This window comes from Coffea arabica, chromosome 6c (assembly GCF_036785885.1).
Source record: "Coffea arabica cultivar ET-39 chromosome 6c, Coffea Arabica ET-39 HiFi, whole genome shotgun sequence".
In the NCBI taxonomy this organism is placed as follows: domain Eukaryota; kingdom Viridiplantae; phylum Streptophyta; class Magnoliopsida; order Gentianales; family Rubiaceae; genus Coffea; species Coffea arabica.
The window spans coordinates 60918566-60938633 of record NC_092320.1 but is presented as its reverse complement, the minus strand read 5'-3'; the positions used below and the strand labels follow the sequence as shown (position 1 = coordinate 60938633).

Genomic DNA, 20068 nt, shown 5'->3' with positions numbered 1-20068 from the left:
CCTTTGAATTATAAATAGTTACAACTATGGCTTATAAGATAAAATAATATATGCTTTGAAATAAATATGCAACAAATATGTTCCTTTATAAATTTTCTTTTTGCTTTGAGCACTCGATATTTCCACCTTCAGTGAGATTAATCCGGATTCGGCTGGAATATTTCTAATTGCAGGATCTTTTGTGTTTTTCGAGTGACTTGATGCACTCTGTTTTTGCCTACGGCTGGAATATTTCTAATTGCGGGATCTTTTGTGGATCTTAATTCTGACGTAATTCTATGTAAATATGGTAGTGAAGTAATGGCGTCAGAACGCTTTCAGAATGAATATTATGGGATGAATCTTTGATGCTCTGGAATCCTTTTTAAGCAATTTTGTTCATTAGGGTGCAAATCGTAGGAATTGTTGCTTGTGAGTCTTGCAAGAATTTGTTTACATGGATTCATCTTTTGCTTTTCCAAAATGGATAAGAATCTCTTGAATGTGAGATTTTGCCACAGTTGTTCATGCATTTCAGCCTGCTGTGCCACAGCCCCTTCTATTCTATGCTACCTCTAGGGATGGCAACGGGGCGGGGGACCCCTCCCCCGTCCCCCGCCCCGTTGCCTATTAGTTCCCCCCGTCCCCCGCCTCGTCCCCCGTCTCCCGCTCCCCCAGCCCCGCCCCCGCCCCGCCTTGCCCCGCTTCCCCCGCGGGGTTAATAAAATTTTATTATAATTAAATTTTAATAAATAATCAAGTACTAAAATATCAACACATCACCAAATTATTATTCATTGTAATTTTACAATTGAAACTCATAAAAACAATCAAACAGAAGTTATTTGAATACAATCCAATATGATGAAATAAATATAACTAAAATAGTCAAATTTTCACTTTTAGTACAAATACAATCACTAATTCATCATTGTGTTTGTGCTTTTTTTTTTGAGAAAAAAATGTTATTCTATTAAGTGTAATTAGAAATTTAGTATAAATGTATTAGTAAATTTAGTATAACTAATTAATAAATTCTATTAGTAGACATGTATAATTATTCATATAATTGATAATATCAATTATATTATATAAACTAATATACGTTATATAATACATCTAACTAATAATATCATTATCATAAGTTTATAACTAATTAACTTACATATAATATATAGTCATTTATATATATATATATATATATATATATATATATATATATATTTTGCGAGTGGCGGGGCGGGGGAGTATACCCCCGCCCCCCGCCCCGTTTCTAAGCGGGGGGAAAAAATTGCCCCCCCCCGCCCCAACCCGCGCCCCGTGAGCCCTCCGCGGGCACCTGCGCCCATTGCCATCCCTAGTTACCTCAGTAGTTTTTCATCAATTGGCATCGACTTTTCACCTGCTTTGGGCTGATAACAGGGTTCACTTCTAGTTTGGTGGCCAAATGGATTACCTTTGAACCTGTAATATACACGTACAATAATGTATTTGAGTCAGGAATAGGTCGAAGTTAAACTTGATTGTGGCCTGATGAGCGAACTGCCTCAATCACAAATAGCTTCATTGATAGAAGTTGGGTTCGATGATTTTATTGGCATGCAATCAATACAAGTTACTCAAAAGTACTTATTCACATGTTTTTATGGAAAAAGCCATTCATGATTGGGCTCCTCATTGACAATGCTCATAGTGCATCAGGGCATTACTGTGTCCAGGATATATTTGTCACTTGAAGCAGCGATTACTTTGTGCTGCTTTTCACTAGCAAGTCTGCTTTTGCCTTTTCCTGAGTTTTCATTTTTTAACTCTCATTTGAAAGGATGACAACTGTGAAATTTTATTACTGAGATAATATTTCAATCCCCATTGACAATGCTCAACAGAAGTTGGTGATGCCCTGTTTTGAAGGTTTTTTTGTTGTTGTTGAGACAGGGTATCTTGACTTACACCAGACTAATCCCCTGCGATGGTGCAAAGTTCGCCCCAAAGATGCACCACACGATGGACAAGCAGGAATCGAATCCGTGACCTCTAGGTAAGAATCTAGAGAGCCAACCACTGCCATGTTTTGAAGTTGATAAGTGGATTTTATGTGATGGGATTTGATGTGTCTCTTGAATTACCCATATGTCTTGTGGAAGCTGCAGCTCCAGAAGCAGAGTAGTCCAAAATTCTGATTTCCTAAAGCCTAAAACATCATCAACAGAATAGATTACATGAACTGTGTTTCCTGTTAACACCATAACCTTCTCTGAATAGTTAATGGCATTACTAAAATATAGCATCTTAGCTACAAGACTCAATGGATGCATAGTTTTATAAGCACTACAAAATATTCAAAACAGTTTTTTTTTTTTTTTTTTTTTTTTTTGGCTTAGAGACAGGACATTAAATGAACTCTCTTCAAACCAAAAGTTAGACAAACCAACATTATGTAAATGTAGGGAAATTCTTTAATTGTCTTATATAACACCAAATACTCTTTACCAAAATGTAAAATCTACCCATTATTATAGATAATAGGTCTCTTAAACCCAATTAGTCTGTATGCTTAAGTATCTAATGAAATTAAACTAGAATACCTTTCTAATTTGAACAACACTATCGACTTCATTAATTATTTTGGATAGAAATCATCATTTTATACGTGAAAAAAATTATATATATCATCACACATCATTAGAAACAACAAATCTTAACATGAATTTTCTCCAAAAATTATTTTGAAAATGCAAAAAATATCATCAAACATGTCACAGAAATAACAATCCAAATGGGCTCTTAAGTTTTCTTCAAAAATCATCAAACATTTTTTTAAAAAATGGGCTCTTAAGTTTTCTTCAAAAACTATTCAAAAACTGCAATCCGAACGGGCTCTCCCATGTGGATTGCTATTTTCAAAAGTCTTTGTAAAGTAATATATGGCAGAGATTTGATATACGTAAATTAAAAAAAAAAGATAATTAAAAAAAATGTTAACAAAAATCTAAAAAATTTTTCATGGAAAATCAGGGTCCAAACAAGGTACGGTACTTGCCGCCATTAACGTGGAGTCTAGTGTACACTCCACACTTGAGTGGAGTACTTCTTGTCTGTGTAATTGCATCAGCCCTTTACCTGTTCTCTGCTGGTTTCAGGTAAGAAGTACCATATTCTCGTCACATTTGTATCTTCAGAAACCAAATAAGCACAGGAGGTAAGCCACCGATTCTTCACCTTCTGACAACCCTTTTGTTTCCCAATTTCTGTTTTTCAATTTTTTCCCCTGTTCTTTAGGTTTTGGATGGGTTCTTGAGACCAAAAAGAGCCAAAAGCAGCAGCCGGAAACCCAACATCTTTGCTGCTGCAGCAGCCCAGTCAATTGCCGGAAAATCAAAACTCATCCTCGGAGCTCCAGGTCATGGACCCTTCTCCTTCTCCTCCTGTTCATCATTTTGCAGCGGCGAGTGTTATAGGCAACAATGAAGAAATCTTAACATGTCTTTTACTTATTTAACCCCGAAATCCCTGGGAAGGATTTGATGGATATTTATTTTGTGAATGGAGTGTTGTGTGATGGTGATCTTCAATGGCTAAGTGGATGGAGGGACCCTCTGTGTTGATCCAGACAAAGAATGCCTTGACAATTTATTTTCTTCATATACATTACAGTAAGTGGGATATTTGGTACTTTGGAGTGTCTTGAGGCTGTTTGTATCTTATTGAGGTTAATGAGCCACAACGGCTATTCTTTGACATTTTTGAGATGAAAAGGGACCATTCTGAATGGGTTTTGAAGTATCATATAGACTTCAATCCACTTTCAATTTTATATCCTTCAATGGTGGACGAAGGCCTTATTTCATTTGATGAAGATCAATGTAGATTTTGTATACCTTGCTTGGTTGAGGATGAGAAAGAAAGGAAACCGAGACTTGTGATTGCTCTGCTGGGTAAGGTAATTTTATATGAGATCAAGGATATGGTTTTTAAGGAGCTCGTTGAAGTAGGGCCTGTGGATGTTGATCATGAGTGGAAATGTAACTCTTATTACTGGACAGATGCTTGCCGGTTTGTGGAGACTCTTGCTAGTGTTTGATTGTTATCCATAACATGCTACTATATGTATCAAGAGGCTGCCTTGATGTACTAAATAATATCCTCCTGGTTGAATATTCAACGGTATCATTACATTGTAAGTTCGGAATTTTTTATGATATTGTTTAAGACAGTAAATGTATTATTTAAGTTATGGTTGCAAAATGCTTGGATATATGAATATTTTCAATTACGTGAGTCTTGTAGCTTGCTGAAATTTTGCTTTGTGATTTCATTTCTTGACTGTGGAAATTATTGTTTACATGCCTCAAGTCATATTTTAATGCGCAATAAAGGATTGTTCTTTCCTTCTATATAATTGAGAAGACTACTTTGGAAACATGTTTCAGCTATAGACAACTGGGAAAATAGGCTAGTTAAAGATTTGCTACTATGCATTACCAAGAGTTCAAAGGTTTCCCCTAGTGATTTGGGCAACAATTATGGCACCTACATAGATTATAATCAATTCCTAATTATGATTTCACATGATTGTTTGCCTGTTGTGAACTAGTGAGATGAGAGATTTTTAGTTTACTGCTAAAATATTGAATGCTAAACAGTTCTAGCACAACTGTGGCATCTTCAAGTTTGGAATCTGCTTGAACTATTCTGGACCATAGGTTTGAAAGCAAACTGATTTTGTCATTGGTATTTATTCATTGAAGTTTGTTTAACTGATCATGCTCACCTGTAATATGTACTACACACTAATAATTTGCCTCAAGAAATGTATAAGATACGAAAGTTACGTGTCCAGATGTTAAGCAAAACGCATCCGTGATTAGTGTCCTTGTGAGATCATCTACACATTTCAACAGAATACTTTTAACAACCGCAAAAACCATATCTAAAGTCGCTCTGTTAAGCACGTTCAGATTCCTTCTCCATCTAAATTTTATCTATTTAACGCCTCTCCTATTCCTTTTCATCATTGCCTCTTTCTTCTTCTGCCTAATGTCTCTTTCCTCTCTACTTGTCATCATCACTGATCTTCTTGCTTCTTTTCTCCCTCTGACTTTTCTTTATCTCCAACAACTCATATATTGAGTCTCACAAATTCATGGTCCTTTTTTGCTCAAAGTAAGTACTTTGTTTAATTGATGCCTTCTTTTTGTAATGTATTCGCACTGAATCATTTGATTTATATTATAGTTTTGTGAAAATTGCATCAGGGGTTGTTTTCACTCTAATAAAAAATTAATTTAATTATTTCCTATCAAGCAATCCCCCTTAGCAAATGATGCAGAGTTGGTCAAAAAGCTTCGAATATCAGCTTGAACTTGATAGCCACAAGTACCGTATTTTGTATGACTTCTCAAGCTGTCTTTAGCCAACAAGATTTTGTGGCATAAATTTCTAAATCCAAAAATTCAGCGCATTAATTGTCTGAGTATTCAGATTTCAGAATTAAGATTCAGTTTTATCAAGCGGACCCTTAATATCAACATAGTTTTTTGAAATTTTTTGTTGATGTACCTTTGCATTTGTAAGTTGCATATTCCTTACTGATGTTTTTGACTTGTCTTTTTGAAAATCTTTTCCCCTGGATCATTTTGCAGAAATGCAGTGGATTAGTACTCTTTATTTTTCTGGTTGAGAACTAGGTTGGCAAGGCAGTTGAATAAGTCTGTTGTTCACGCTTGGTTTGATTTCCTAAAGTCCTTACATCTTGATCTTCAAGTTTGGCTTCATGATTCGAGCCAAACTCAAACAAGACTTAATCTAGCCCAGTCAAGATCTGGTTGTTTAATAAGGAGCATATTTTAAGGTTTGTGATGCTTCATGATTTAAGCTGGTGTGATTGAAATGTCTCTTGTGTAGTTATTCAAATTTTGTGTTTGTCAGAATGTAGGGAACATTAAATCCTAGGAAGACTCAGAACTATATAATGCAATTGAGTTTTGCATACATTCTCCAATTTTTACAGTGCTTGCGCTGTATTAACAGCTTGGGGTTGTCTAAGGCTTGGTAATACAAACATATTCAAGTATCACAGCACTTTTTCTGTTAAGTTGTATGTTATTTGTAGCATTTTTGGTTAATCTAAATATCATCAATTCGGCATGTTTATTCATTGTGCACCAGACAGCTTTCAATGGCTTTCCAAAGAAACCATGGAAATGTATTGTTGGTTAAATGCATTTTTGCTCGCTCAACTTCCTCGAACTTCTGAGGTAGACACTGTATTTTTGTTTTTCCTTTTTCTGAAATTCATTACACATAGATCCTGATTAGCTCTTAAAGTACATTATGGTTGATCAAATAAGGTAAGCAATATATTTTTCTCCCCATATAGAGAGACAGCAAATGATGGTAAAATCAAGGTTGCAGAAATAAGACTTGTAATACAGGGCACCCTTTTGGGGGTACTTTTGCCTCCATCAGGGTTGGACTAACATTTCTATCTTAATGTCAATTGAACTTTTTGCCCATTTGCTTCTTGGATTTACATTGTACAACCTGTCGGTGGAAAATGTGGTAGGGAGTTCACATAGTGAAAACTATTAGATACACCATGCATGTTGCATGACAATGCCGTGCCACGTACTAACATTAATCATGGATCACAAGTAATAGTGGTGGGCTATTCCTTATTTAAACCCACCACCATTCTTGTTAATATTCGTGGATGATCATGGACCATCCACTTGCAGTGTCACATGGACCATCCGCATGGCAATGTTCGTCAAAGGGACCATCTACTTTTTCTTGTATTCATTACTTTACTATGCTTGCACTTCTTCCTTTGACTCCATCACTGTTGTGGAAATAGTAGTCACCTCTCTTCTTTTAATTCTCTGGATTTAGGTATGAAGTTCCATATTTTCTTAATCTGTGTGGCCTCACATGTCAAATGATCAGAGGAGGTATGCCCACTAAATCTTCAATTTTTTTAACTCTTTATTGCTTAATTTCTCTTTTGTGGTTTACTTTTTTTTTTTTCATTTTTTAAGGTTTTGATGAATTTTTCAGCTCCAAAACCAATAAGCAAAAGCCAGAACCCCAGCTACTCTGCTGCAGCAACAAACTAGCCAATTGCCCAAAATAAATAACTCAGCCTTGAAACCCCAAGCCATGGAACCTTCTGATTCTCCATCTCCTCCTCTTAATCATTTTGCAGAGCCAGAACCCCAGCTACTCTGCTGCTTCAACAAACTAGCCAATTGCCCAAAATAAATAACTCAGCCTTGAAACCCCAAGTCATGGAACCTTCTGATTCTCCTTCTCCTCCTCTTTATCATTTTGCAGCAATTATTATAGGCAACAACAAGGAAATCTTAAAGTACCTTTTACTTCACTTACCCCCAAAATCCCTCATTCGATTTCAATCCGTCTCCAAGCAATGGCTCTCAATCATTTCCAGCGCCACTTTCAGGCATCTGCATTCTCAATTTTATCCCACCACCACAATGACGACTTCCTCCTCTGGCACTGCTGCAGACTCTGGAGCCTTTGTTTTCATCCACCAGAACTGGGACAAGCTTAATTTTATTTCCTTCCACCAAGAAAATGCAAGTTCAGTGGGCACCACATTTTCCAACTTGAGCAATTTCATTTCCTTTCAAGATGGGCAGTTTCAGGGTTTTCATTATTGCAATGGGTTATTAGCTCTTGTGTTTCAATCAAAAGATGATGGTCACAAAGACTTTCTTGTGTGTAACCCTACTAGCAGTCAGCAGAGGCATATTCCAAGGATCAATCTATTGGAAAGGGAACGTCGCTTTGCGGCTCTGAACATTGTGTTTCATCCTGTAGAATCTGATGACTACAAACTTGTCTGTGTATGGTCAGAACGTTACATGCCAAGGAATGATGCGAGTCAAACCCCTCTAAGGAGATATGAATTCTCTATATATTCATCTGAAACTGGGACTTGGAGGGACGCTAAGGCCATAAATGGGAGGGACTTTGTGTATATTTATTTCATGAATGGAATGTTGTGTAATGGTGATCTTCATTGGGTAAGTGGTAGGAGGGAGACTTTATGCTTTGATTTAGATAAAGAATGCCTTAACTTAACAGTGCCTTCTCCTCGTATGCATCATAGTGAGTCGGATATTTGGGACTTTGGAGTGTCTTGAAGCTGTTTGTATCTTATTGAGGTCAATTGCCCACAAGCGCTGTTATTCGACATTTTTGAGTTGAAAAGGGACTATTCTGAATGGGTTTTGAAGTGTCAACCAGACCTCTCTCCTGTTACAACTTTGTATCCTTCAGTGGTGGATGAAGTTTCTGGTCCGTTTGGTGATGGTCGATGCAGATTTTGTATAACTTGTTTTCGTGAGAATGATGAGAAAAAGCCGAGGCTTCTGATTTCTCTGTTGGGGAAGGTAATTTTATATGACGTTGAGGATCTGACTGTTAAGGAGCTTGTTGAAGTGGGGCCAACGGATACTGATCATGGCTGGAAGAGTAACTAAAGGGTGTGGAGTTACGTGTTAAGATAATTTCAAATGCTAATTTCTTTAGTAAGAATAAAATTAATTTGGAAAAGTATCTAAATTGAAGAGATAATTAATATAATTGTGTATATCCACATTGTAATTATGTTTGGCGTATAGTAAATTAAGTGTAATTAAAGTGTTGGGAGCACTTGTTAGAAAAACCTTTGGTAAATTGGAATTAAGAATGGCATGAATCATAACATGAAGTCGCAGTGGAGGTTAGTATGATGTGCATTTGATCTTACCAACAAATCTCATAAAAAAAGGCTGTATTTGTTTGCATATTGAATTTAAGTAAGTTAGAGAAGCAGAGTTATCAAAATATGAACATCTTTGAGCTTAAAGTTTTTTAGTATAGAATTTGAATATATGGTTATCTCCATGGACTCTGGTTAAAAACTTAAAATCCTCACAAGCTTTTTGATGAAAAGTCAACCCATAATCTCAACTCAATATATATCCAAATTCTTTGGTGATGTGCCTTTGCATTGCAATTTGCCTATCCCCATCCCTAATTGATGTTCTGATTTTAGTTTTTGCAAATTTTCAATTTCTGATCTGGAAATCTTTATCAGTTGTTAATTTCTTTTACACGAATCTAGTGGCTAGTTGGGGTTGGTGCTTGGTACTTTTTTGGGATAATTTCAGAAACCTCATGTTTTCGAGGTTTCTGACTATTTCACTAGCCTCCCTTCAAAATTTGAAAATTATACCAAAAATTTGAAAATTATACCAATCTCTCTTGAGATTTATTATATTATAACATCTAGGTTTAACCAATAATTAAAAAAGTAATAGTATGAAAGAGAAGATAATATGATTCCATCATTGTCTCGCATCTACTAAATTGTTTAATATATCTAATAGGGAAAATCGTTCAAAATGTCCTTCACATTTTGTAAAATAACTTTTTTCATCCCTCACTTTTAAAAATGTAATTTTACGTCCCTTACAAATTCACATTGGTCAAATTTGGTCCCTACTTAGGTTTCCGACTAATTTTTTGTCGGAATTCACCACGTGCCTTGCACGTGATCATATTTTAAGGGTAAATTTGTCAAATCAAATTTTATATAATTCAATTCATAATCTCTCACATTTCATAAAATAAATTTTTTCGTCCCTTACATTTCACATAATGAATTTTTTCATCCTTCACATTTTTCAAAATGAATTTTTTCATCTTTTATTGATCATGTGTGTGAATAATTTTTTTTAAATTCATGTACATATATATATATATATATCTATTTGATTTCACTTGAACAGTACGAATAGCATGTGAAATCAAATAGAGATATATTACATAGTATTCATACTGTTCAAGTGAAATCAAATAGATATACACATGAGTTTAAAAAATTGTTAGTTTTTCACTTATATTCATTTTTTTTACTCGAAATTTGAAAATAAAGAAGACAGTTAATCCTAAATATTATCGAGTGTTTATATTGAATTAAATTTGGACAGAAAAAATAAACAAAAGAAAAGTATGACAAAAGAAATAAAGGATTTGCACTTTCAAAATTTAAGACAATTAAAAGGCAAGTAATTCAACTATTGGTCTTAAAAGTAACGAGTAGAATTCGAGTTAGGACCCATTAATTAGATGACCTTATTATACAATTCAGTAAATAAATTATTACCAAAAGAGAAAGGTCACAAATATACGTGGATTTATAGAAAAAAAAAACTATTCATACACATGATCAATGAGGGATGAAAATATTCATTTTGAAAAATGTGAGGGATGGAAAAATTCATTTTTCGAAATGTGAGGAACGAAACAATTCATTTTGTAAAATGTTTGGGACTAAAAAATTCATTTTGTGAAATGTGAGGGGCTATAAATCAGATTATGTAAAAATTTGATTTGAAAATTTTGTCTTTAAAAAATAATCATATGCAAGTCACGTGATGGATTCCGGCAAAAAATTAGTCGGAAACCTAGGTAAGGACCAAATTTGGTCAATGTGAATTTGTAAGGGACGTAAAATTACACTTTTAAAAGTGAGGGACGAAAAAAGTCATCTTGTAAAATGTGAGGGACGTTTTGAACGATTTTCCCTATCTAATATCTAAACATTAAAAGAAAACTCTAGAATTTGTTGTTTATCATCGAGAATTAATTCACATAAAGCATCAAAAATAGTATATCATTTTATATATTTCACTTAATGTAAGATTCAAATTGCTCTTTTTAGTTATAAACTCATTATCAAACATGATCAGCTACAAATAATCAAAAAAATTTGTAACCAAAATATTACAAAAAGTGAACTTTAACCAAAAAAATCTCAGCAACTAAGCTTAATATGTTGACAAGAATATTTAAGATGTTAAAGTTTGTTTTCTATAATATGCTGGTTGCTAATTTTTTGATTATTTATTGTTCACCATGTTTGACAATGGGTGTGTAACTTAAAAGAGTTATTTGGATCTTCTATTAAGTGAAAAATATAGAATGATACACTATTTTTTTGATATTATATGTGATCTGATCCCTAACGATAAATGACAAATTTTAATGTTTTTCTTTAATGTGTGAGTTGATATTAAATTAATTAAATAATGTAATAAATGGGGACATTAATGGAATCATATTATCTTCTCTCCCCTAATATCACTTTTAATTATTGATTGAGTTTAAATGTTACAAGATAATTAATCTTAAGGGAGGTTAGTATAATTTTGAAAACCTGGAGAGAGGCCAGTGAAATAGTTAAAAACCTCATGGGAGATTTCTAAAATTATCCCTTTTTTTTTGGGTTTAATAGGTAGGGCCTAGACGGACAAAGGAAGTTGAATACAGTTTTGGTATACCTAAATAGCTTAAGACTTGATCTTTAAGTTTGGCTTGATAATTACAACCAAACCTAAACAGGATTCAAGCTAAGTCAAACTCATGAAATTTGGTTGTTTAGTATGTAATAATTTTGTTTGATATCAATGATATGGTTGAAAAGGAGCTTGCTAAAGTAGCACCAGTGGGTACTGGTGATGGCTAGAGGGATAACTTTGGTTAGTGGATCCATGCCTACCAACAGAGAACGATGCTGGCTTATGGTTGGATAGTTAAGTCGCTTGATTGGAGAGGCTTGATTGGAGAGGGTTGAGTTGGATGATATGATGAAAAAAAGTATAAATGGGAGAAATTATAATTCAAAGGTTCTGCATTCAAAATCTTTCACTCATCAGAAAAAAAAAATGGCTTGGTTTACTTCTATTTAGCTACACTGGATTTTTTTTGGGGTGTGGAAGTATCACTTAGTTTGGCTAGGATAAATGTAATTCTCTTTCTTTCGAAGCCCAAAGAGCTTACGTCAATTTCTACAAATCTAAACCCCGAGAGAACCCCAAAAGCCGGTATCTTTGAGGTCTCACAGGAAACTTATAACTACCAACCCAAACCCTCCCAAGGATAAATGTATTTCTCAATTGCAGTTAAAGTTGTAGGTTGGTTTGATTGAGAATGAAATGAAGCTTGCAATTTATATGCCAGACACTATGGCTCTAAATTCATGGTTATGGTTTAGATGATTGTTCTGATTGTGAAAGTTACAGTGAGGGGTGCCATCAAGCTTTGGAATTGGGGAAGATTTAATCCCTGGCCATGTTCCTTACTTAAAATCTATAAGCCTTAGATGAACTTTCGTCTTCTTTCAATTATTGTTATTCCTTAAATGCGATAGCTAGATGTATTAATTTACAGTACAGTGTTTCTGGACTGTTTTCTCTAATTGGATGCCTCTGAAGCTGAGTCCTATCCAATTTGACTTGATTGATATGATTTATAGACATTTGAGGCAACAGTGTACAACTTTGGTGTAATCATAAATTTCACGTCGAAGTTGGTGAATTCACTTTTGCACCAAAATTGTATAAATTTATATTAAAAATTATAAGAATGATATGACCAGTAGAATTAGGCAAAAATTTAACTTGAGAGGCTCCAGATCTCTCAATAGAGCCCGTCCTAGTTTAGTGCTCTTCCCTATAGTTTCAAGACAATAATTTTTAATAGACGTTCAAATCATTTATTTTGGGGATCAAATGTTAGATGGTACATGAGAGTTGAATGGTGTGGCTAATGGATAATGTTTTATTATTATTTTTTGAAGGCCTAATTCATATCAATGCACTTTCAGCCCAATGAAATTCTATACTGCTTTTTACTATTTTTCGAAGGAATATTAGAAGGAAGAAAAAGAAGACTTGAGAGTATAAGACACGTCTAATTGGCTAATATTTTTAGATAAAAACTTTTTACTTCTTTACCACTGTTCTATGCTTAACTTATCAACTAATAATATCTGAAGGATTAATCTTAGATTAATTTTTACTATTCTGACAATGTATATACACTTTAATGCAATTATGCATATACTCATAGTGATAAATGATAATTATGTAAGATTTAAATTTGAAATTTAACTTTCGTACATTTGTCATGAATCCAATAGTTAATGTATAAACTGTTACTATGTATAAGATTTACTTATCTAAATTTTAATTTTGAGATAAACATATTGATCCCTAGAATTTAGCAACATCTTGATGCTAGAGCTATGTTTTCAGACTCGGACCGGGTATTGACTCGGCTGAGTTCAGGGGTCAATGGGTTCGACCGGGGGTTAAATTAAATGACATCATAAATATGTCATAAATATTTATTAATAATATTTAATCAAAATAAGATATAAAGTTTATCTTTAAATTGGTGGTTTACAACTTCATAAGTTTAGATTGACATATCGAGATCCTTCTCATAGATGTCATAACTTCAATGTGATGTTATTAATAAAAATTATTTAGAAATTAAAATATTATGTAATATATCTAAAAGCATGCTAATATCAATAAAGGTGTACACATATGTGTTTGATGTTTCAAAACTGTTTAACAAGAAAGTGCAAAGAAGTTAGAACAATCAAATAGCAATTTATATAATTCAATGCATATTACAAGTTTAAAGTTAAATTTGTGGAGAATATTTATAGACTATGAAACATTTCTAGGTATGTTAATAGTTTTTCAATATCCAAGGGGTTAGAATACAATATTGAAAAAGCTTTTTGAACCCTACATTAATATTCCCCCAATTCCTTCCTCCTTTACATTAATATCCAAGTCTTGTCCATTCCTTCCTTCCTCCTTTTCGTTTTTTTTTGAGTTTTTATTTCCATTCTTATTTCTTATTTCTTTTTAGGATTTCCATTCTTATATCCTTAGGTATTTATTTTCAAAACTAACAAATAATAAAACTTTTATCTTTTTTCTTCAATCTGCTCTTTTCTTCATCCCTTTTTCTTTTTTTTGGTCTTTTCCCCATATCTAAGATTAAATCTTATTTTGAAAAAGATATCAAGCACTAATTGTGGTGGCTAAATTGAAGGAACTGAGGAGGTGAAAATGGATTTCTAGAGAGGCGAGAGATCAGTAGGGATTTAGATAGGCAAAGGGGAAAAAAAGGCAACAAAAATGGCAAATAAAAAAATCGAGTTCTCAGCGGTCTTACAGGTTTCCGGTCAAATCTGATTTTGACCCAGACTTGACCGAGTTCTCTGTCATTCGAGTTTTTAGAGCAACTCGGACTAGATCTCTAGCCGGTCCCAGTTGAACCGGTTGGACTGTCCGGTCCGGTCCAAGTTTAAAAACATAGGCTAGAGTTTAACAACAAAAGCAGATAAGTTTAGGGTGTTTTCTTTTGTTAAGCAAGGCTTTTGAAATTGCAACCAACAAGTACAAATAGGGTTAGGTAGGGTTTAGCGTGAGTAGGAGGAGATTGTTGATGCATGCAACACAACCAGCCCAACAGCGATCTCCTTACAAAATCAACCAACGAAATTTCCATCTTTCCCAGCCGGTCACGATGAAATCTTCAGGCCTAAAAGATCCCACAAAAATCTCCGGCCGCTCCTCTCCAACTGTCAAGTCAACTGCCGAAACATCAAAATTTGAAAGCGGAAAACCAAATCAAACCCTCAAAAACAAAGCCCCAGATGATGATGAAACCTCCTCTTTCTCCTCCTATTCATTAGCATCAGCATCAGCAGCAGCAGCAGCAAATGTTATAGGCAACAATGGAGACCTCTTAATACAGATTTTACTTTACTTACCCAGAAAATCCCTCCATCGTTTCCCGTCCGTGTCCAAGCAGTGGCTTTCAACCATATGCAGCCCAGACTTCAGGCGTCTCCGTTCTGTTGTTTCCTCTGGAACATTGGTTTTCTTCCTCCCCGTGGGTGACAGGCTTAATTTCATCTCCATCCACCAACAAAAGTATGTAAGTTCAGAGGGTGACACAGTTCCCCACTTGTGCGAGAATCTCAATTTGAATCCAGAGCCAGAGGGTTTACATTATTGCAATGGGTTATTAGCTCTTGTGTTTAAGACTAAAGATGAGTATGGATGTGGACCACACTACTTTGTTGTGTACAACCCTACTACTTGTGGGTATAGGCTTATTCCCCGTTTGAAATCTTTAAATCTAGGTCGTCAACTTCGGTTTTTTCAGGCTCTGAATATTGCGTTTGATCCTTTAAATCCTGATCGTTACAAACTTGTGCGTGTGTGGTTGGAATGGTGATCTTTATTGGATAGGTGATTCAAGCCGTATTTTGTGCTTTGATCTAGATAAACAGTGCCTCAACTTCACAAGGTCTCCTATACCTCGAATACCGGGGATGCTTTGGGAATTTGGAGAATCTGGCGGCAGTTTGTACCTCATGGAGGTTGTTGGCTCTCAAGCGCCACTGCTCGACATTCTTGAGCTGGCAAGGGACTGTTCTCAATGGGTATTCAAGTATCGTGTAGACCTTGCTCTACTACAAAGTCTGTGTCCCTCATCGAAGGATGAAGTCTTGAATCGGTTTTATACTCCATTTTGTATTTCTCGTCTTCTCTGGGATGGGACAGAAGAAAAACCGATGCTTGTATTATCTCCGGAGGACGGTGAGGTGATTTTGTACGACATTGAGGATATGACTCTTAAGAAGCTTGAAGAAGAAGAGCCGAAGGATACTGATCGTGGCTGGAGGGGTAGATCTTATAACCGGAGGAAAGTCTATCAATTCATGGAGACTCGTGCTTGCGTTTAATTGCTCTCCCTAGCATGCTCTTACATGCATTGGGGACCAGGTCGACATATATGCTCGTGTTGCTCTTCAGGAAACAGTGGCAGAACGCTTGGAGGATGGATATTGCCAATTACGGGAATCTTGCAGGCCTGTTTTTGTTTTGTGATTTCGTTGTTTTATTATTTTTGTCTGTGGAAATATTCTTAGTGTCATCAAGCTTTATTAGCTTGTGAACTTGGGGATTTCTCCTTTTTCTGCTTTATAGTTGAAAAGACTTTCTGATGATAACAGGTTTCTGACAGTAGTCAAGAATTGATGTCAAAACAATTCGCTGAGTTCTTAATTAAGCCATCTCTACAGAACTTGCATATTCCTTATCAAATTTCTGATTTTCCCTTGATGAAATTCTCAGTTGTGAGTTTATGAAGCTTTGTACCATGGATTGTGTTGCCAACATCCAGTGGACGAATGCTGTGAATTTGCGTTTTGTATCAGGGCTGCAAAAATGTCGAAGGCAAGCGAAACACTATGCTATTCAAGCTTGGAACCGGAACGTTCAAATTTTTTGAAACCCAATGGGTTCGCAGGAATTTCAGTTTTTTTAATCTGCGATTATCAGTTTTATGGTTGAAACTGTCAGATTCTTCCTTGTTTGCTGGTTCAAAGGTTATGCTCCAAGTTTTGTCTTGCTTCCAAGGATCGACACGAACATATTAAAGCAATATAGCATTCACCCAAAGGAGAAAAGAAAAAATGGAATGGTAATGAGTGCTGATTTTTGGTAATGATTAACAATATACTACAATTATTGTTTTTCTTATACAACTTAGGATGGGAAAATTGGAATATGCAAATCACATTCAATTTTCTTAGTGGCTCAAAATAAATGGCCAGATTAATATAATTCCATTTACTAATTAATACACAACTCTTTTTTTAATGTAAGTAAATAGGAGAACTCGAATGTAACATCTCTCGCTTATACTCCCTCCGTCAGAACTATCCAATTCATCTTTCCCTTCATACTGATACAGACCTTATGTATCGAGATTGTAACAATGAATTGTTATTGTTATTTTTGTAATTTTTGACAATATAATTTAGGTAAATTTTACCATCTCTTTTAATATTATACACTAGTCATTATAATAATTCAATAAACTCTTACCACATTGTTCAACAATTTAAATTTCTAAAATCATCTAAATACTATTCATCGATAAAAAAAAATATTGCAGAACTTCCCAATTAGATGATACCATAAACATTTGCATATGGTGATACCAAAAGTACTTATGAATTTGAGTTACTTTTTGAACTAATTAAAAAAAGACAAAATTTTACATAAACTGACAATGTATCCATTATTAAATATGAATTCAAAATCAAATTTTTTATAATTATCATTTGTGCAATGCATGCTAATTATCATTGTCAAAAATATTAATCCAATAAAAATTTTAAAATGTATACCCTTAGAATATTACATTTGAATGCTTCTCAAGAAGCTTTTCAAGTTACATCATTCTCAAATAGTAGTAAACCAAAACCCATCAGCTGTTCTAGTTTCTAAATCAGCCCTCTGGAGTTGGAACTAGTGGTAGTAGTTCAGTTGAATGAGTACCATCCGGTTTCGACTCCCGCTGTTAACATGGCTGGTGATGGTGATGCTAGGGCGAGCCCCTCCCAGCCCGCAACGAAGGCTAACTAGTCCACGGGACCAGATACTCACGCTACACTGCTATGACAACACAAAAAAAAAAAAAAAAAAAAACTTCTAAATCAAAATTTCAGTTCTTCCTTGTTTCCGTATCCCCAATTCTACCTTTGCACGATAGAAACAGTAATTGGGAGCAATGCTTCCCGACGGGGGCGGTTCTCCCGCCACAGGCCCGTTGATTAGGCACATATTTAAAGCTGAAGAAACCCTCCTCCGCCCCTCTACTGCTTGGCCGGTTGCCGGTAAATCAAGATTCAGCCTCTCACCGGATTCCTCAAACACCCTCAAAAACCCACCTCAAGATTGCTCTTATATATCAGCAGCAGGGATCGTCGTAGCCCACAATGAAGATCTCTTGACACAAATTTTACTTTGTTTACCCCCAAAATCCCTCATCCGCTTCCAGTGCGTCTCCAGAGGATGGCTCTCGATCATTTCCAACCCCTCTTTCCGCCGTCTCTACTGTGGCAGCAGCAACACTCGTGCCCTCTTTTTGTTCCGCAAAAAATGGCGGAAAAACCCGGAGCTCAATTTCATCTCTTTCTCCGACGAGTATGTAAGTTCAATGGAAACTGCCGTCTCCCACTTAAGCAGTAATTTCTTTACTGATGGTGAAATTACGGATTTACATTCTTGTAATGGGTTAGTAGCTGTTGTGTTAAAATTAAGGGATGGTAGTCGAGAATTTTCTGTGTACAACCCCTCAACTAGTCAGCATAGGCTTATCCCACAGCTCAATCTTTTGGAAAAAAGGCATCCATTTGTGGCTCTGAATATTGCATTTGACCCTTTAAAATCTGATCACTATAAATTGGTGTGTGTTTGGTGGGGATCCCCAGCTATCACGGATAGATTCGCGATGGGAATCATGAATATTAGTTATGGATTCTCTATATATGAATCAGAAACTGGGACTTGGAGGGACAGTGGGGACATTTTTGAGATAGATTATGCTCCTTTACATACCTTTTTCAGGAACGGTGTGTTATGGAATGGCTGTCTCCATTGGATTACTGATTGGAAGGCTATTGTTTGTTTTGATTTAGATAAAGAAGACATTAACTTCACATTGCCTTCTCCTCCTGCCTCAATGGAGCACTCTGGAATTTGGTACTTTGGGGAGTCTGGTGGATGTATGTACTTTATTGATATTAACAACCCTGGAGAAATGTTGTTTGATGTTTTTGAGTTGGCAAGTGGATGTTCTGAGTGGGTTCTGAAGCACCATCTTAATCTTGCTCCTCTAACTACTTTATACCCCTCAATGGTGGATGAAGAGTTCGATCACTCTGATGATTGGCGATTTAGATTTCGTTTAACTTATTTTGTTGAGGATGAGAATGAAAAGAAGGTGAGGCTAGTGATATCTCTTCTGGGCAAAGTAATTTTGTATGACATCAATGACATGGTTGTTAAGGAGCTCGCTGAAGTAGGGCCAACAGATACTGATGATGACTGTAGAGATAACTTGTATCAGTGGAAGGATGGCTACCCTGTTATGAAGACGCTCACCTATGTTTGACTTGTTTCTCAAACGTTCCTGCATGTACTAACTACTAAGTAGCTTTATGTACTTTCTTTTTGCCTGCCTACCACTTGAACACTTTAACAGTATGGAACCATTACTTGGTTTGCAAATGTTGGCATTTATTATGAATTGACGTAAACTTGGTACGGTTGTAGAATGCTTTAAGGATGAATTTTATGAACTAAATTAGTCTTGCAGTTTAATTTCCAGATGTTTTAGTTGTAATTTCATTGTTATAGTTATTACTCATCTGAATGCCAAAATTTTGGAACAGGTGCCCTTTAGCTTAATCTGGTTTTCTATTAAAGATTCTTCTTTTGCTTCCTGATGATTGAAATACATTTTTGAAAGCATGTGTAGCACTGGATGGTTTAGAAATTAGATATATGGAAAGTCTGTTAGCGTGCATTCATGGATTTTGGTCTTGGCAACAAGTATTGCATCTTACTAGCTTCTTGATGATTTCCTCGTGAAGTTTTAACCTTATAATTCACCTGTTTGAGATAATAACTTAAGGAATTTTAGTTACACATGCTATTTTTCATAAATTGGATAGCAGTGAGTATGGTTCCAAAGTGCTCTAAGAATCAATATAATGAGTTGAATGGATCTTGTGGCCTTGTTGTGAGATTCAACTGTTATGCTTCTCCTTTTCAGTGGAAAAATTTTTGCAACTGGATTCTAGCTGTAGATACCTTACAATTATAATTTTTTTTTTATATTACAATGATTTGAGAGGAGATACCTTACAATTATAATTTTTTTCGATATTACAATGATTTGAGAGGGTTTTCTATTTCTGATTAGTGGGTGTTTTCATGATTTTCGGTAAAGCATATTCATGGTTAGGCTCCTTTTGGCATCACCTGTATGTATCAGATATATGCTGAAGGTATGCGTGTCCGTAAGGCATATCAAACTAGAAGCAGTAAGTTATTCTTCACTAGTTTCTTAAACCAGATGTTTGATTATTTCCTTAAACAAAATTATTTGTTGTATCTTCACACAAGTTTACAATTCTCCTCTGGGTTGTTGCATGATAGTGCTGCAAGTTGTTCCAGCCCCATACATATTCTGAGTAGTTGCATCCCTCGTGTTATGTTGTGAATAAATTCTCTGGTAACGTGAGCATGTACGTGTGTCAAAGTTCTTGAGGGAGTAGTTGTAACTCGAATAACAAAAAGGGTGGTCTTTTTTACTAATAAATCTCGGTAGAGGTTAGTGTAATTTGCCA

General features: G+C 35.3%; 2 protein-coding genes and 2 long non-coding RNA genes across 4 annotated transcripts; all 4 read left to right on the top strand.

The window, feature by feature from the left end:
- Positions 1–3017: 3017 nt before the first annotated feature.
- On the top strand, positions 3018–4209 carry LOC140008157 (uncharacterized). The gene is made up of 2 exons (XR_011815558.1): positions 3018–3119; positions 3259–4209. It is a non-coding gene; the product is annotated as an uncharacterized lncRNA (long non-coding RNA).
- Positions 4210–5640: 1431 nt separating this feature from the next.
- LOC113692085 (uncharacterized) lies at positions 5641–8643 on the top strand. The gene is made up of 2 exons (XR_011816267.1): positions 5641–6929; positions 7017–8643. It is a non-coding gene; the product is annotated as an uncharacterized lncRNA (long non-coding RNA).
- Positions 8644–14379: 5736 nt separating this feature from the next.
- On the top strand, positions 14380–15752 carry LOC140008888 (F-box protein At5g07610-like). Its single transcript, XM_072053794.1, has 3 exons — positions 14380–15083; positions 15169–15601; positions 15648–15752. The coding sequence occupies exons 1-3, from the start codon at positions 14380–14382 to the stop codon at positions 15750–15752; spliced, it is 1242 nt and encodes a 413-aa protein (XP_071909895.1).
- A 1384-nt stretch (positions 15753–17136) lies between these two features.
- On the top strand, positions 17137–19037 carry LOC113693404 (F-box protein At5g07610-like). The gene is made up of 2 exons (XM_072053974.1): positions 17137–17862; positions 18353–19037. The coding sequence occupies exons 1-2, from the start codon at positions 17727–17729 to the stop codon at positions 18826–18828; spliced, it is 612 nt and encodes a 203-aa protein (XP_071910075.1). The 5' UTR covers positions 17137–17726; the 3' UTR covers positions 18829–19037.
- Positions 19038–20068: the final 1031 nt, after the last annotated feature.

What these genes read in the sequence shown, in the direction of transcription:
- LOC140008888 (XM_072053794.1), top strand. Translation starts at nt 14,380, where the DNA reads ATGAAATCTTCAGGCCTAAAAGATCCCACAAAAATCTCCGGCCGCTCC. An exon ending in TACAAACTTGTGCGTGTGTG is followed by an intron (nt 15,084 to 15,168) that starts GTTGGAATGGTG and finishes CAACTTCACAAG; the next exon opens with GTCTCCTATACCTCGAATAC. An exon ending in TCATGGAGACTCGTGCTTGC is followed by an intron (nt 15,602 to 15,647) that starts GTTTAATTGCTC and finishes ATTGGGGACCAG; the next exon opens with GTCGACATATATGCTCGTGT.
- LOC113693404 (XM_072053974.1), top strand. Translation starts at nt 17,727, where the DNA reads ATGGCTCTCGATCATTTCCAACCCCTCTTTCCGCCGTCTCTACTGTGG. An exon ending in TCTCTTTCTCCGACGAGTAT is followed by an intron (nt 17,863 to 18,352) that starts GTAAGTTCAATG and finishes GTTTTGATTTAG; the next exon opens with ATAAAGAAGACATTAACTTC.